Below are 17,599 nucleotides of genomic sequence, written 5' to 3'. Positions count from 1 at the left end.
GGTCTGGGCCAAAGTCCTCTTCTACTACTGAGAAAGCCGAGGCTCAGTGGAAAGCCCGAAGGGAGACTCAAAGGGTTTGATTGTCTAGAGCCGAGGCATAAACTGGAGCCTGGAAGAGCCGATGCAGCAGGGGCAGGCGAGCCTTTGCATCAGGGGTCAGGTCCTGGAGCTGAGGCCCCGCCGCGGCCCCCTATCCCGGCCTATCTCTCTGCAGGTCCTGTGCGGACCATCAGCACAGCTGGGCTCGGCCAAGTCCCCGCCCACCGCTGATTTCATTGGCTGCTTCGGCCGGCCCCACCTCCCAAGGACCAGCTGATTTTCGCAGCCAATGGGCTGCGGCGGCGGCAGCAGCGGCGACGGGTTTCGGCTGATCCCGGACGTGAGGTGCCCGGCTCTGAGGGAGGGAATCCGAGGTCCAGGTGGGGTGCCGCATGGGCTCTTTGGGTAGCCCCGCCTGTCTGTCTGTCGGGTGGCGAGCTATGGCTCCAGGTTCTCAGAGGTTGCCCTGCTGCCGCTGGAGGTGGGGCGTCCCAGGACGTGGAGGGCTGGCCCGAGGTTTCTGGGGTTGGAGGTCGGAGGTCGGAGGTCGGAGGGCGTGCCTTTGTGGAAAGTTGGGGCCTCGGAGGTCTTGGCATAGGGGTGGGCCGCTCTGGGCTTTTTCACTCGGCTCCTGTTTGAGGGCTCCCCCTCCCCGTGTCACGAAAGGAGTTCCGAGGGAAGCAGGCCTGCGAGCCGCCGGGGCGACCCGCGGGCGCGAGGAGAGTGGTCGCTTCCCTGCTCCTCCGAGCTCGAGCTCCAAGTGCGGGGAGGGGAGGGAGTGGGGCAAGGTGGGGGTCGCGCCAGGGCCACTCGTTCCCTAGGGGTCTGCTCCCCTCTGCCTCGGAAGGAACCCGGTGTGAGTTTTCACTTCTGGAAGTTCTTCCATCAACTTGGAGTGGTTAGGGCTGTGTTGTGCCTTCTATGCTGGTTCGGAAGTGATGATAAAAACCAGGTGTGAGGAGGCACTTGAAGGCAAAGGGACCTGTGAGAGACTGGACGAACTTCCTAGTTGGGTGGGGATCCTCCCCCTAACTTGCCTCAAGTGTGATAGAATTCATACAGTTTCAAAAGCGGAGTCTCAGAATTCTAGTCTTGACCTTAGTGAAGATAGTTGGGAATGCTTGAAGTATTGAGTAAGAATTTTTCGAGCAAAAGTTCTGAGTTTTAAGATTCTCAGTGCAAGGAAGGGAGTTGGGAACCGCCCTTACCTCTCCTGGCAGTGATCCCAGCTGTTGCTTTACTTCTCTGGGACTGAAAAGTTGTTTCTCTGCATGTGTGGGATTGAAGGACATGTAGCTGTGGATGAGGAATAAGGGGACAAAAAAAGGGGACTCTTGTTTTCTGTGCAAAAAAAATATGCAGCTGGGGGGGAAAGTGTTTCTATTTGCCTATCTCTCCCTTCATCTCATTGAGCATAAACATGTGTTTTGACATTTGTTTTATACAGACGGTATGTGTTGCCAATTTGTAATACTAGGCAAAGGAGTCATTTCTAACAAGGATACAATTATCATCAGTGTAGCCACGGAAGAATGAATATGCCTTGTGTGGAATTAACCCTGGGGTTTGGTTTTCAGTTAAGAAAATGAGGCAGAAGGGAGTGTTAACCAAGACCTTCCGAGGCCCAGCCAGTGTCTGTAGAACTCCGACCAGCCACGTTTACATGTTTGAGAATGGCAGTGGGGACTCGGGGGACTCCTCTGAGGAAGAGTCCCACCGGGTGGCTCTGCGGCCTCGGGGCAAGGAGCGCCAGAAGAAGGGTGCCCACCAGTCTCACCAGCCTGGAGCAGGGGATGTGGTGCTGCTACAGCGGGAGCTGGCCCAGGAGGACAGCCTCAACACGCTGGCTCTTCAGTATGGCTGCAAAGTAAGAAACCCCACAAGTGACAGTGCCACCTGCCCTCTGCCACCTGTGTTTAGAAAAGCAGAGGAGCTCCCTGAAGTTTAGGGAAACTTTCTACCCTTTCCTGACCGCCAGAAGTGGTTGGGAGAAGTCCTGCTGCAAAGGATAGCCCTGTCTAGCTAGAGATGGGAGGCAGGTACCTTCCATTCTAAACCCTGGGGCATAAAGAGAGGGGATTAGTTAGAAAATGTTTTTCTGATTTTACGTTAATTTTATTTTTTAGATTTATTTTTTAATTTTATGATTGTAATTTTTTCCGTTATAGTTAATTTACAGTGTTCTGTCAATTTCTATTGTACAGCAAAGTGACCCAGTCATACATATATATATTCTTTTTCTCACATTATCCTCCATTATGTTCTATCACAAGTGATTGGATATAGTTCCCTGTGCTATATACAGCAGGATCTCATGGTTTATCCACTCCAAATGCAATAGTTTGCATCTATTAACTGCAGACTCCCAGGTTCCCTCTCTGCAGAATACTTCTCTTCTTCCTTGTTTTCCAAACTGAAATTCTGAAACCTTTTTTTTTTCTTTTGAGCACATTTTGTTTAAGACATAAGAGGGCCAGAGAGCTAGGCAGAATTTAACCAAGATTCTTTGGTATGCTTGTTGTTGTGTGTTTTTTTGTTTGTTTGTTTGTTTGTTTTGCTACTTTTCTGTTTTTAAAACTTTCTTGCTGGTTGTTGCTTATTTGGTAAAGTTTTACCATCTCTGTTTTAGAACTGCATGACCTAGCTTTTGTATGCTGTGCATCTATATAACACTGTTTCTCTCTTTAATTATGTTTTTAGCATTCAGAGTGGTTAACAATGGCAAAGTAAGTAGGAAGGTATTTATAGAACTGCTGTGTTTTCTCCTAGGGTGAAACTATTTATTTCATTTTGAAAATACTGTGCTACTGTTTTCTGTAGCTTTCTCTAAGGCTATACAACTACTTATTTTTAAAAAATTTCTTCATTCTTGAAATGTCTCTCATTTATCTGACAGGGACCAAATGGCTTAAGATGTTGTGTGGGGGTGTTGTGTTTCCCAGGGACATAAACCAGCTGCTCTCTAAATTGTACTGAGATTTACATTTGACTCTTATAATCAGCTTCTGTAGGCCAACCGTATAATGCATGGGCTAAAAAATGACTCCTCGCCCACAGAGACCTGAGTAGATGCAGTGGGTTTCTTGGAATAGTAAAATGTAGTTAATCCAAAAAGACTATATAGTATATCTAATAAATGATCAGTTTTCCTTTTTGAAGTAAATAAATTTGATGTTAGCTTACTGGGGTCAAGGACAGAAAGATCTCAAGCACCTTAAGTTTTAGGACATAATAAATTATGAATGTTCCCTATTTCAGTTAAATAATAAAAGCACTTGCTGAATAGTTAAATAACGAACGACGTGTTCATGAATAATTAATAATCATTAATGAATAATAATGACTGATATGAATAAAGTATTGCTTGTATTTATACCCTCATTTAAGTGAACTTAGGAGTTAAAACTTCAGAGTTCATCTCTGATGCTTTTGACAAGTTTTCAAACAGTAACTTGAGGGAGGATTTATCTCATTTCTCCCTACTTTTTATTTATTTTCTCCCCTACTTTTTAAATCTTAAGGTTTGATTATGAGCGGAGTTTGTCATAAGCTTTATGTTACTTTATAAAACTCACAGTCATGTTCCTTTCTCCTTGAGTCTTGATTTTGGAATAGAAAATTTCCATTCATATTTCCCAGCTTGATGCAAATTCTCTGCTTGTTTCTAATTTCTAAGAAGTGTTGTGAAATCCTTAAAGTGAATTGACTGTAGGTCACTTTTATTTTAAAAATATGTTTAGGGAGTTCCTGCTGTGGTGCAGCAGATTAAACTGTGGCATAGGTCAGGGCTGTGGCTTGGATTCAATCCCTGGGCCCGGAAACTTCCATAGGCTGCAGGTGTGGCCAAAAAAGAAAAGTTTATAGGCCATATAGTACTTCTAGGAAAGAAAACATCCTAGAATCATTAAGACACACCTTTAAAAATGTTATCACAGGTGAGCTACCTTCTTGAGTGTAGATCTGTATGAGGCTTTGTGTTTGCTGAATGCTGATGTGTCTACTGCAGCTACTAAATTAAATTCTGATGCAGGATAAAGTCAGCCAGACAGGGGCACTGTTGCCTCAAAAATTAAATGTAGAGATGTGTTCACCATGATGTGTTTCCATGATGCGTTCCACCTAAAAGCTTTTGTTGAAGGCACACTTTAAACAAACAATAAAGTCTTTTCCAAAATAATTTTAAGTTGTTCAAGCTTGTAATCTCTACAAAAATTTGATGATTAAGTTATACATTAAGCCTGAGTTAAAGCCAAAAAACAAAATTATTCAGCCTAAACTAAATTTTGTGTATAGGTACAGTTTTTCAGTTTTCATCAGATTCTTAGGCAGAGTAGGCTTGGATCATCACCTAGAAAGTTTAAGGACCACTTTGGGGATATTAGTTTTAAGGAGCTTTATGTATTTTGTGATGTTTGTCTTCATGGCTTCCTTAGGTCGCAGATATCAAGAAAGTCAACAACTTCATCAGAGAACAAGACTTATATGCTTTGAAATCTATTAAGATTCCAGTAAAAAACCACGGGATCCTAACAGAGACCTGCAAAGAACTCAGACCCCTCCTGAGCTCATCCACAGAGACCAGAGTGACCTTCGAGGAGCAGCCAGACCCTGACAGAGTCGCTGTTGGTGCCAATGCCCCATCTAGCCCACTGACGGAGTTCTTTAAGGGCATCGACCAGAATATTGAGCATGCCGTGCAGTCAGAAATCTTTTTGAGTGAAAGTTACTGCTTAGGGACCTCCAGTCAGCCCCTGCTTCCAGCTCCTCCAAAGACATCGACAAGTGGTGCAGACTGTGGAATTCAGTGGTGGAATGCTGTTTTTATCATGCTTCTAATTGGAATTGTTTTACCAGTGTTTTATTTGGTCTATTTTAAAATACAAGCTACTAGTGAGATCCCTAGTAGCTTGAATACAACTGCTGTCCCCAATGGCTCAATGATAATGAGTGCAGTTCCAGAGCAAGCCCCCAAATTAGTGATTCCAGGACCAACCATCCCCTCTTCAGACAGCCAATTCAGTCAGACCATCCACAGGGGGAACTAGCTATTGTTGCTTCTAAAGAATCAGGCCAGCTTTAGCAATTGGGCTCCCAATGTACATCAGCCAATGCTGGCCATATCTTAGGGTGCTGCATTTCCTTTTCTGTGACAAGGACACACTTCAGAAGCCACCATCATGTCGTCAGTAATTCTCATCGTGGGAAGAGCCTTGCCTGATCCAGGACTCTGGGAGCCAAAACACCAGTGTCCTGAGCCTCCCACTTTCAGAGAGGAGTGGCAAAAGAGATATTTAACATGTCAAATGCTGTTTCATGAAGGCATTTAGCAGGCTGGCCATGAGGGTCTTCACAGTAGCACTGTGTAGGCCCCCAGATTGGACATGCTTGGAGGGAGAGGAATGGCCTTGGCCAACGGACCTGCAGTATGGGAGCCCCTGGGTCCGGCTTTGGGTATCTGCTGTTTGCTGTGTCTCCTGTCTGCTCTGGAGGGTGACTGATAAATGGTGTTCTGTGTCTCCCCTGCAAAGGTGCTATGCAGTAGTGGTGGAATATCACCCTGTTTTAGAGCCTGACACATTGCAGTTGTAATAGGCCCTGCATCATATTTGCCCCCTCAGGTCACCTTTTTGAGGCAGTGTCCTAACTAGTATTAAAAAAGCCCAAAATCCAAATTGCTATAATATGGAGTAAGTAGCAGTTCCATTCCTCAAAGTTTAGAGAGCTACTTAATCTGACACACAGGCACTTTTTAAGCTCTGTGTGGTGCAGTCAGCACTTCCTGGCCAGGACGATTGGAGACCATGGCCCAGTTTCACCTGAGGAGCATTTCCACAGTGATGGCTAACTGGAGTCCTAAAGTCAGCATTCTTGGAAGGAGCTCTAGCTGGTCAGTGTCTGGAGTGGAGCAGGTATAGAGAGAAGGATGAGTGCCAGTCACTGAGGTCCCAAAATATGACACTTCTAAGGCCATGCTGTCTCTGGTCAAGCATCTTGCTAGCTCTTAGAGGCACACGGAAGAGTGGCACAGGGACAATAGGCTGCTTCCTGCTGCTTCCTTGACTCCATTCTTAGCCACAGAACAGGAATGGGCTTGGTCATTTTCCTTTGGGTGAATACAATGTAGCTTACATTGTTAAAGTATCAAAGACAATGGAGGGCCTAGAGGTGGCCTTTGCTGTGAAAGACAATAGGAAGTGGGGCCTGAGGTTTGCTGTTCTCCTCCTATGACAGGTAGCAGCGGTGCTAAGTGCAGAGGCCGGAGGTTGGCATGAGGCCTTGCTGGTGAAGCAAGTATGCATTGGGTAAGGGCAGGAGCCCACTTCATTACCATGGAGGAATGGTGGCAGGCTTAGCCTGGGAGAGGTCTATCTCCAGGGAGGAAAACAGCTTCACAAATGCTGAGCTTTAGGTAGGTTTAAGGTATTTGATACATTAGGCCTAGGTATCCATTTAAAAGATTTCATCAGGTACGAGGAAGGAAATGTGGCAGAAGAGTACTTGAGATGGGCTCCCAGTTTCTCCTCTCAGTTGTGTGAAAAACAGTTTTGCCCTGGGTTCAATTAGCACATTAAAATTATCTTTGAAATTAATCAGTTTCTTCAAAACCAAAATGGTCTTCAGGATTAAGTGAACTTGTGAACCTTTGCTACAGGAAATGTTTTGATCATGTAAATGCTTTTCCAGCCAAATGTTTGTGTGCACTGTGTCCCTGAGGGCCACAGGTTTCTCCAGCATTTGTCACCATTAAATTCACTAGTCTGGGCTTAGACTCCCATGAGAAATGACTTTTGCCAGACAAAGAATGCGTATCTGTATACTTTTTTCAAGTGGAATAAAATAATTTCTTCTGTGAAGGAAAATAGATTCCTTTTTTTTAATTTGGGGGTTGATTTAATTATTAAATATGTGGGATGATTTTGGAGAAAGTGGAGGTGTCTGTGTCCAACGGGTGAAAATCAGAGGGGTAACAAGCACAAACTCGATTGGTCTGCATAACGTGCTTTAAAATACATATACTGCAACTTTAGTTTGTGTTGGGAGATAAAGTTTTAAAGGAATAATTAGATTTGTTAGATGGCCTACAGTCCTTTTGGTTTAACTATGGTGTTAATATGGAATAGAAGCCAAGGGAATCTGTCACCAGCAAATGATGCTCCCCTTTTACTCTGGGGAGAAAAGCCTTCAGGGTCTAAGCAGAAGCCTCAGGGTCAACCATAGCAGGACTGCTCAGCCACGGCCATACATAGCTCCTCCTTAGGAAGTTAATTCTTTAAATCGCCTCTGGGTTCATTGTGAATGTCTGAGGGAGAACAATATGGTCCCTGAGATGATGGCTCATAGAGGGGATTTTTAACTTTTTCCCCCAGTTTTGATATATAACATACAGCACTGTATAAGTTTAAGATGTACAGCATAGTGATTTAACTTAACATGTTGTGAAATGATTACCACATGTTTAGTGAATATCCATCATCTAATACAGATTTTAAAAAGAGAGAAAAAACCTTTTTTCCCTGGTGATAAGAACTCAGGATTTACTCCCTTAACAATGCTGATGTATACCACACAGCAATGTTAGCTATAGTCATGTGCATCACATCCCTAGTACTTATTTATATTTGTAACTGGAAGTTAATACCTTTTTACCCCCTTCTTCTAATCCCTACCACCTCTCTTCCCCCCACCTCACTCCCTGCCTCTGGTAGCTACATCTGATCTCTCTTTCTCTCTTTTTTAATTAAGTTTGTTTTTTTCTTTTTTTAAGTTTCCACATGTAATTGAAATCATAATAGTATTTGTCTTTGACTGCCTTATTTTACTCAGCATCATGCCCTCAAGGTCTGTCTGTGTTGCTCCAAATGGCAGGATTTCCACCTTCTTTATGGCTGAGTAACATTCCAGTATGTCTTTGTGTGTATGTGGGGGAGTGTGTATCACAACTTCATCCATTTGTCCTTCACTGAACACTTAGATTGTTTCTGTGTCTTGACTATTGTAAATGAATAGTGCTGTGAACATGGAGGTACAGATATCTCTTTGAGGTAGTGTTTTCATTTCCTTCAGATATATTCCCAGAAGTACAATTGCTGGATCATGTAATTAGCTCCATTTTTTAATTTTTTGAGGAACCTCCATACTGTTTTCCACAGTGGCCATACCAACTTATTTATTTATTTTTTGTCTTTTTAGGGCCATACCTGCCACATATGTAGGTTCCCAGGCTAGGGATCTAATCAGAGCTGTAGCCACCGGCCTTTGCCACAGCCACAGCAATGCCAGATTCGAGCTGCATCTGCAACCTACACCACAGTTCATGGCAATGCCGGATCCTTAACCCACTGAGCAAGACCTGGGATCGAACCTGCATTCTCATGGATGCTAGTCAGATTTGTTAACCTCTGAGCCATGATGGGAATTCCGAAATACTACTGATTTTTGATGTTACTTTTGTATCCTGGAACTTTACTGAATTTGTTAATTAAATCTATCAGTTTCTTTGTGTGTGTGTGTGTGTGTGTGTGTGTGTGTGTGTGTGTGGAACTTTTAGAATTTTGAATACATAAATCATGTCAGCTGCAAATACTGACATTTTTGTTTCTTCTTTTGCAATTATTTCTTTTTCTTGACCAATTGCTATGGCTAGGACTTCCAGAACTATAATGAATAGTAGTTTTTAGAGTGGACACACTGGTCTTGTTCTGATCTTAGAGGAAATACTTTCAACCTTTGACCATTGATCATGATATTAGCTGTGGCCTTGTCGTATATGGCCTCTGTTATGTTGAGATATGTTCCTTCTGTACCTAATTTGTTAAGAGTTCTTTATCATGAAGAGATGTTGAATTTTGTTAGATGCTTTTTCAGTGTCTGTTGAGATGATTGCTTGATTTTGTTAATGAGGAGTATTACACTGATTAATTTGCAAATGTTGAAACATCTTTGCATCCCTGGACTAAATCTCACTTGATCATGGTAAATAATCCTTTTAATGTGCTGCTGAGTTTAGTTTGATCATATTTTATTGAGAATTTTTATATCCATATTCATCAGGAATACTGGTCTATAGTTTTGTTTTCTTGTAATGTCCTTTTCAGAATGGCCTCCTGGTAATGTTGGCCATGTAAAACAAGTTTTGGGATTTTCTCTCCTCCTTGATTTTTGAGAATGTTTTGAGAAGGATTGGTGTTAATTCGTCTGTAATTGTTTGGTAAAATTCACCAGTGAAGCCACCTGGACCTAGGCTTTTCTATGTTGGGAGGTTTGTTTTGTTTTGTTTTAATTCAATCTCCTTCCTAGTAGTTGATCTGTTCAGATTTTCTCTTCCTTCCTCATTCAGGCTTGGTAGGTTGTATGTTTTTAAGAATTTTTCCATTTATTCTAGTTTGTCCAGCATATAGTTGTTCACAGTAGCCTCTTATGATCCTTTGTAAATCTATATCAGTTGTAATGTCTCCTTTTACATTTGCAGTTTTTTTTTTTTTTTATTTGGGTACTCTCTTTTTCCCTTGGTTAGTCTAGCTAAAGATTTGTCAGTTTTGGAGTTCCCATCATGGTGCAGTGGAAATGAATCCAACTAGGAACCATGAGGTTGTGGGTTCGATCACTGGCTCACTCAGTGGGTTAAGGATCCAGTCTTGCTGTGAGCTGAAGTGTAGGTTGCAGACGTGGCTTGGATCCCATGTTGCTGTGACTGTAGCATAGGCCAGCAGCTGTAGCTCTAATTAGACCCCTACCTGGGAAACTCCATATGCCAAGGGTGTGGCCCTAAAAAGCCAAAAAAAAAAAAAATTGTCAGTTTTTTGTTTATCTTTTCAAAGAACCAACCCTTAGTTTCATTGATCTTTTATCTTTTTAGTCTCTATTTCATTTAATTTGTAATCTTTATTTTCCTTCTCCTACCTTTGGGCTTAATTTATTCTTCTTTCTCTACTTCCTTGAGATATAAAGTTAGGTGGTTTATTTGAGATCTTTCTTGTTTCTTAATGTAGGTATCTATTGCTATGAATTTCCCTCTTAGTACTGCTTTTCCTGCATCCCATATATTTTGGTATGTTGTGTTTCCTTTTTGGTTTATCTCAAGAAACTTTTCAATTTCTCTTTTAATTTCTTCTTTGTACCATTGGTTGTTCAGGAGAGTGTTGTCTAATTGCCATGTATTGAAGAATTTTCCAGTGTTCTTCCTGTAATTGATTTCTAGTTTCATACCATTGTGTTAAAGTGAAAATACTTGGTGTGATTTCACTCTCCTTGAATTTGCTGGGACTTTTTTTTTTTTTTTTTTTTTGGTCTTTTTGCCTTTTCTAGGGCCGCTTCTGCAGCATATGGAGGTTCCCAGGCTAGGGGTCGAATTGAAGCTGTAGCTGCCGGCCTACGCCAGAGCCACAGCAATGTGGGATCTGAGCCATGTCTGTGACCTATGCCACAGCTCATGGCAATGCCGGATCCTTAACCCATTGAGCAAGGCCAGGAATTGAACCTGCAACCTCATGGTTACTAGTCAGATTCGTTAACCACTGCACCATGACGGGAACTCCCTGCTGGGACTTTTTTGTGACCTAACATATTGTCTTCCTAGAAAGTGTCCCACGGGTCCCTTAAGAAGAATGTGTATTCTGATGTCAGATATAATGCTTTGTATGTATGTCTTAGATCTGTCTATAGCATATTCAGTTTGCTTTTTCCTTATTGATTCTTTGGCTGAAAGATCCATCCATTGTTGAGTCAGGTATTAAAGTCTCCAACTATTATTGTATTAATTTTCTTACTCCTTTTAGCTCTATAAATTTTTGCTTCATGCATTTGTGCTTTGATGTTGGTTGCATAAATATTTACAATTTTATATTTTATTGATGGACTGAACCCTTATCATTAGATAATGACTTTTCCTCCTTTAACCATTTTTAAAGTCCGTTTTGTCTGATGTAAGTATAGCTGCCCCTGCCTTTTTTTTTTTTTTTTTTTTTTTTGCCATTTACTTGAAATATCTTTTTCCATCCCTTCACTGTCAGTCTATGTGTAGCTTTAAGGCTACAGTGAGTCTCTTGTAGGCAGCATATTATTAGATCATGTTTTTGGTTTTGTTTTTAATCCATTCGTTCTATGCCTTTTGATTAGAGATATTAATCCTTGTATGTTTAAAGTAATTATTGATAGATAAGGACTTACTATTGTCTTGTCATTAATTGTTTTTAAACTGTTTTGTAGATTCAATTTTCCTTGCTTCTTATCCTGCTGCCTTTTTTTGTGTGTTTTGGTGTCTTTTGGTACCATTATGTTTTGACTCCTTTATTGTGTTCTTTTGTGTAATTACTACACATTTGTCCCTGGTGCTTACCATGAGGTTTATATAAAATATCTTAAAATCATAACACTTTTAGACTGATAACAATTTACCTTTTAAAGAATTTTTAAAATTTACACGTTTGTTTCTTCACCTCACATTTGAGGTTACTGATATTAAAGTTTACATATTTTTTTATTTTGTGTAACCAATAACAGATTATTTTAGTTATGGTTATTTTTACTAAATTTGTTTTTTAACTTTTAAACTAGAGTTGTAAGTGAATTAGATACCACTGTCATATTAAAAAATCCAACTTTAACTATATATTTACCATTACCAGTGAGTTTTATGCCACTTTCCTATGTTTTTATGATGTTAATTAGTGTCCTTTTACTTCCACTCAAAGAACTCCCTTTAGCATTTCTTGTAAGGCAGATACGGTGGTGAAGAACTCCCTCAGCTTTTGTTTGGTTTGGAAAAGTCGTTATGTCACCTTTACTTCTGAAGGATAGCTTTGCTATGTATAGAATTCTTGGTTGAAAGGTTTTTTAAAAATATTTTGAATATATCATTTCTGGCCTGAAAATTTTTTATTGAGAAATCTACTGATAGTCTTATAGGGGTTTCCTTGTCTGTAAGTTCTTTTCTCTTGCTGATTTCAAAATTCCTTCTTTGCTTTTTGACTTTTGACAGTTTAATTGTATGTCTTGGTATAACCCTATTTGAGTTCAACATACTGGGGATCCTTAAGCTTCATGGATCTGGGTATCCATTCCTCTCTAGGTTTGGGATATTTTCGGCCATTATTTCTTTAAATATACTTTCTCTTTCATATCTTTCTCTTCTCCTTTTGGAATTCCCGTGTGTGTGTGTGTGTGTGGTGTGTGTGTGTAAAACATATAATGGGGAGGATCGTGTCCCATAGTCCCATAGTCTTTCTTCACTCTTCTCTTTTTGTTTCTTTGACTGGATAATTTTAAATGTCCTGTTTTCTAGACCATTTATTCTTTCTTTTGCAAGGTTTAGCCTGGTTTTAAAGCTCTTTATTGAATTCTTCAGTTCAGTTATTGTATTTTCAGTTCTAGGATTTCTATTAGGTTTGGATTGGCTTTTTTGGTTTTGTTGTGTTTATGCATTGTTTTTCTAATTTTATTTAGTTTTCTATGTGTTCTTGTTTACTAAACTTCCTTGAGAGGATTATTATGAATCCTTTGATAGTTCAGAGATCTCAACTTCTTTAGGGTCAGTTATTGAGCTTTATTCATTTCCTTTGGTTGTGTCACCTTTACCTGAATTTTTTGTAATCCTTGATTCTTTACCTTGGTATCGCCACATTTGAATAAGTGGTCTCTTCTCCTCTTCCAGACTTTATAAGCTCTTTGACAGAGACAGTTCATCTGCTGGCTCAGTTTGGGTTTCTGGATGTGTCTGCTAGTAACATCCTTGGGCAGGTAAGCCTTGCTACCAGGGTCTGTTTGGGGGCAAGGCCGCTGCCTGGTGAGGGCCTGGGGAGCTGCTGGCTGAGAACAATTGAATAGAAATGCTGGCTTGGTTACCTGCCCAAGAAAGGCTGTAGGATGGGCTTCATGGTTGCCTGGGTTCTCTGGTCAGGTTTACTGGACAGTGGGGACTCATTACCATACTTAAGAATAGGGGCTATGAATTAGCTTGCCTGTCCAGGTAGAATAGGAGGAGCAGTGCCAAACAGCCTCTCAGGTGTTCTTGATCAGGCTTTCTTTGGGCAGGGGCCAGGAGTTATACTCAACAGTGGATGGGGCTATGAATTAGCTCCCCTAACTGGGAGGAGCAGGGGAGCCCTCCAAGCCCTAAAAGCCCTCTTTGCTTGAGGTCTTAAGCTAACCAGCTCTATACAAGTTCCCTGGTCCAATGGTACCACCCAGCTTTGCTCTGCAGATGATCATCTTTGCCTGCTGTACTCCCTGCTCAAGTAGCTGTGCTATGCAGCCTCCAGGTTTCCTGCCCTGCATTTCTGGTTACATGGGGCTGGAAGCTACCCTGAGCAGTGGGCCAGGCTGTGATTGACCAGGCTTTAGGGATGACAGGTTCTTTTGAGAACTTGAATCAGGCATACCTGCCACCTGCTGATTTTCCTAGTTAGACTGCACCATCATCTTGGCTCTGCAGACAAGCAGAGGTGCTAGTTGGGACCACTACTTGGGCACTGCAGGTAGCAACTTAGTCTTCCAAGATCTGCATGCAGGTTGTAGCAGGATTTTCCCCACATCTCTCTCTGTCATAGTCAGATTTTCAGAGGTCAAGGCCTCAATCCCAAGGGGTGAGCCACAAGGCTGATGAAGTTAGATGTCTACCCTCGGATCTTCCCATGAGAGGGGGACCCAGTGGCATCATGCTGCAGCAACCTGGTGGCGGGTGAGTGACAGCAGTGTGCAGCTGATCCTTTTAACCTTCTAATGCAGTCTGTTTGGATTCTATGGGATTTAAGCCTCACCTCTATATTCTAGGGTTCTCTCAGGTGTATCTCATCCATGAATAGTTGTTAGTTCTTTTGAGGGGGTGTGAAGTCAGAAATGACTTATGTTGCCATCTTGGTGACGTCATGCCTCCTAACATTTTTCATCAAGTCTAAGTCCTTAGTTTACTGTTGGGCTGCCCAACATAGCTTTTTAAAAAAAGTGTGGTAAAATATAAAATTTACCATTTTAAAGTGTACAATTCCATGCTATGAAGTACATTCACAGTGTTGTATAACCATCACCACTGTCTGTTTCTAGAACTTTTATCTTCCCAAACAAGTACTGTGTTCATTAAAGAATAACTCCTTTTCCCTCCTCTTCCTCCAGCCCCTGGTCAACCTTCTAAATCTATACATTTGACTACTGTAGTACTCAGTTCTGTATAAGTGGAATCATACAGTATTTTTTTGTGTGTGTGTGTAAGGATCATTTTACTAGGCATATTATTTGCAAGGTTCATCATGCTGTAGCATGTGTCAGGATTTCATTCCTTCTTGAGGTAGAATAATATTCCATTGTATGTATACAGCCTATTTTATTTATCCATTCATCCACTGATAGGCACTTGGGTTGCTTCCATTAAAATAGATTTAAAGGGATCCATTTAAATAGATTTGCAGTGTTTCTTCGGCCCTTGATCAGAGAGTCAGAAATCCTACATTTGATTATTTTTGATAGAAAAAATTCTGAATTTCAAACAGTTGTCACCTTTTTTTTATTCTCTTTTTACTAAAATAAATTTACTCATTCATTCATAAAGTCTAAGTATATGCCCAGCTCTGTGGGAGATACAGCTGTGGGGAGGGCGGTATCTGTACTCAGGTAGAGTTTACCTTCCCAATAGACAGTAAGTAAACACAGTCATTTCTGATGTGAAAAGTGCTTGTGCAAATGCCCTTAGAACATGTGTAGCCGGTACCTGTATGAGGACAAAAGGGGAGTACACTTTTGATTTGAATTGTATCCATGTGCAGGATCCTGAAAGATCCTACCAGGTAGTCCTTACTCACTTTCACTTGCATTCTGAAGCCTTTGGAAGAAAGAATGAATTTAAATTTCAAAAGGCAAAAGCTTTGTATCCAGGGAATACCTGAAAGAGACACAAGATGAAGGAAAGCCAGTCAGATGTATACTGTCCACAATTACCTCAGGAAAGACAGAAAGGAAGCAAGGTCTCAGTGCTATTGTTTAAAACAGTTTGGCCCAGAGGAGGTTTGTCCAGACTTCTAGCGACAGACTTCTGTGCAAGCCTGGTCTGAGGTGGTTTGGCAGCCTGAGAATCATTTGGTCCAGAGAACAAATAATCAGCACCAAAGGCAGTTTTTAAAGAATCTAATAAAGGGGCAGATTTCTGTAAAGGTGATGGTGTTGGAATTTTGGTTTCCCAGTCAGTTGGCTGGTGCTGAAATGCTGTCACAGACTAGGACAGTGTTCGCAGCCCTGTCAACATGAAGCGTCTCTCAGAGGGTTTGCTACTTACTTGTAGCTACCTGTTCGGGAGCAGTCCTGTCCTGTTCCTTGTGGATTTTTCTCCAGATACAACTGTTGCTTTCATGTCAGTTTGTAAATGAAGAGCAAAGAGAAGCTTCTACTTCCTTCCCTAGGCCTTTTCCCCACACTATTCCTTAGAAGCTTACTCCTGACACAAGTCAGGAGCTCTTCGATTGTGAATATATTTGGCTTAAAAAAAAATCATAACTGTGTATAAGATGGAGTTTAAAAATGTTCACTCTCCCTGGCAGGAGCATCAAGGGTGTCTATCCCTGTAGTTTGGCAGGTCCACCCCTTCCCACTCCCCTCCCAGGCCTGGTGCCCTAGAGAGATATCAGAGAAGGCAGTGAAGTGACCTCCCAATGGACTAATATATCTGTTTATTCAAATGACATATACAGAGTATCACCTCTGTGTTGGGTTCTGGCAGGGGTGGCCTACAAATATGAGGAAGGTATGACCTGGAAATTGTCAGCCAGGAAGTAATCAAGGCTCAGGGCAAGGCCTGGGCTTCAGTGGGAGGGAGAGGTGAGAGGAGACTTGGCTAAAGCCATTGAATTAAGGGTATAGCTGCTTGGGTTGATGGGGCAGGAGGCTGAGCCCTACTGTAGGAAGGACCCAAAAAAGATGGATTTCCTTCTGGGAAAAGAATGGGATGCAGCCATAAGAGTGAAGACAGTCATCATCTCATCTGCGGCGCTCATTAGATGCCATCTCTTGCTCTAGGAGCTTTATACATGAACTTGTTTCATCCTCACAATTTCCTTGAGGTTAGTACTTACTATTCCTGTTTTACGGTTGGAAAAACTAAGCTAAGATCTCATAGCTGGTAAATGGGGCAGGGTGTGGTAGTATGGGACTGGAAGTCCAGTCTAGGCTGGCCAGCCTAGGAGCTTGCGCACTTAACCTCTGCTCAGGACCTTGCTGTTTTGTCACACTGCCCACTGTGGGCCCAGGGAAGGGCATTGATGACATGGCTCACAGACAATGATGGCCACTCAGGGCCTTGACTGCCCTGGGCATGTGGCCTCCCAGGACTGGGTTTGGGAAGGGGCAGCAGAGAGAAAAGAATTAAGAGAATTTCTACAGGTCCACATGGGGCACTGGCCATGCAATGACAAGAAAAGTCATGTCTACTGCCTCAACCTAGGGAGAACTGTAGAATCAGCATTTTACCTCCCTGTTTTCTTAGTAACATTTCTGCACAAATAGAGCCAGAGTCCTTGCTTGAGAAATAAACCTTGTTTGTGTCAGTAAAATAGCCTCCCTTAGCTATTTCCCTGCCAGGACCTAATGCAATGGGATTGGGTTCCTCTCTTATTTCTAGAGAGGATAGCTGGCTGGCTTGACCAAGGTGAGCAGAAACAAGGTGTAGGAGACTGGGGACAGTATCCAATTTTGCCTCTTCTCCAAGAGCCAGCTGGGTACAGACTCCTTGCTCTCCTACACAGCCAGTCAGGCCCCATGGCCCTGGGAGGTGGTGGTGGTGATGTGCAGCTCCAACCTGTGACCTGTATCTCTCCCACCCCTACTCAAAACTGCATAGGGACCCTTGAGGAATTACTGCAGTAATGCAATGGGGGTAGTGTGAGTGTTTTTTTTTGTTGTTGTTGTTGTTGTTATTAATCCTGCTCCAGGGCAAACTCTCAGATCTTCAGAAAACATTGTATTATTTTTAAATCCCATTCACTGCCCTGTGTAAGAAACATGTGCAACCATAGTCACTGGTTCATTCATAAACCTTCCAGAGCACCAGTTATGTACTAAGAGGCTGTGTGATAATAACACATGGTCTCTGCATTCAGGGTACTTGCAATCTAGGGGGAAAGATAAAACCTTCAAGAATGGTGCTATGTTTGAATATGCTGGGTTCCAGGAGAGGAAACAGGATTATATGCCCCATATTTGATAAGAATGGCTTTCTAGAGGAGGTGGCATTCCTTAGTTGACATTGGAAGGGAGGGTGGTATTTTGTAATATGATAATGGATGGCTCTCCAGGGTGCTTGCTCCCCAGTGTAGATATAGGCCTGGAGATTGGAAACCATGGGGACCACGTGAACAGGGAATTGAATGAGTATTCTAGTGGCCTGGAGTGAGGAAAGTGTAAATGGAATTGTGGAAGATGCTTTAGTAGTAGTTTGGGGCCAAGTTATATAGACAATCCTGAATTCTCTACATAAGTGATTAGGAAATTATTTGATGGAGAGTGGGAAAGTACGGAAAGTCTTTGAGCAGTAGAGTGAGTGGGCATTATTTGTAATGATAGTAACACGGTTTTGGAGAGGAGA

At 42.0% G+C, this 17,599-nt stretch overlaps 1 protein-coding gene across 4 annotated transcripts; it reads left to right on the top strand.

Annotated features, from left to right (window-relative positions):
- On the top strand, positions 314–6,899 carry LYSMD4 (LysM domain containing 4). 4 transcript variants are annotated; one of them, XM_001928238.7, is made up of 3 exons: positions 314–419; positions 1,617–1,906; positions 4,473–6,899. In XM_001928238.7, exons 1-3 carry the CDS (start codon positions 329–331, stop codon positions 5,082–5,084), a joined length of 993 nt encoding a protein of 330 aa, XP_001928273.2. In that variant the 5' UTR covers positions 314–328; the 3' UTR covers positions 5,085–6,899. The 4 variants fall into 4 exon arrangements, with proteins under 4 accessions (XP_001928273.2, XP_013848683.1, XP_005659840.1 ...); XM_013993229.2 differs by having other exon boundaries at positions 338–419; positions 1,487–1,906; XM_005659783.3 differs by having other exon boundaries at positions 339–520.

Source organism: Sus scrofa, chromosome 1, assembly GCF_000003025.6.
Source record: "Sus scrofa isolate TJ Tabasco breed Duroc chromosome 1, Sscrofa11.1, whole genome shotgun sequence".
In the NCBI taxonomy this organism is placed as follows: Eukaryota; Metazoa; Chordata; class Mammalia; order Artiodactyla; family Suidae; genus Sus; species Sus scrofa.
The sequence above is the reverse complement of the archived record's forward strand: the minus strand, read 5'-3'. Positions and strand labels throughout refer to the sequence as shown.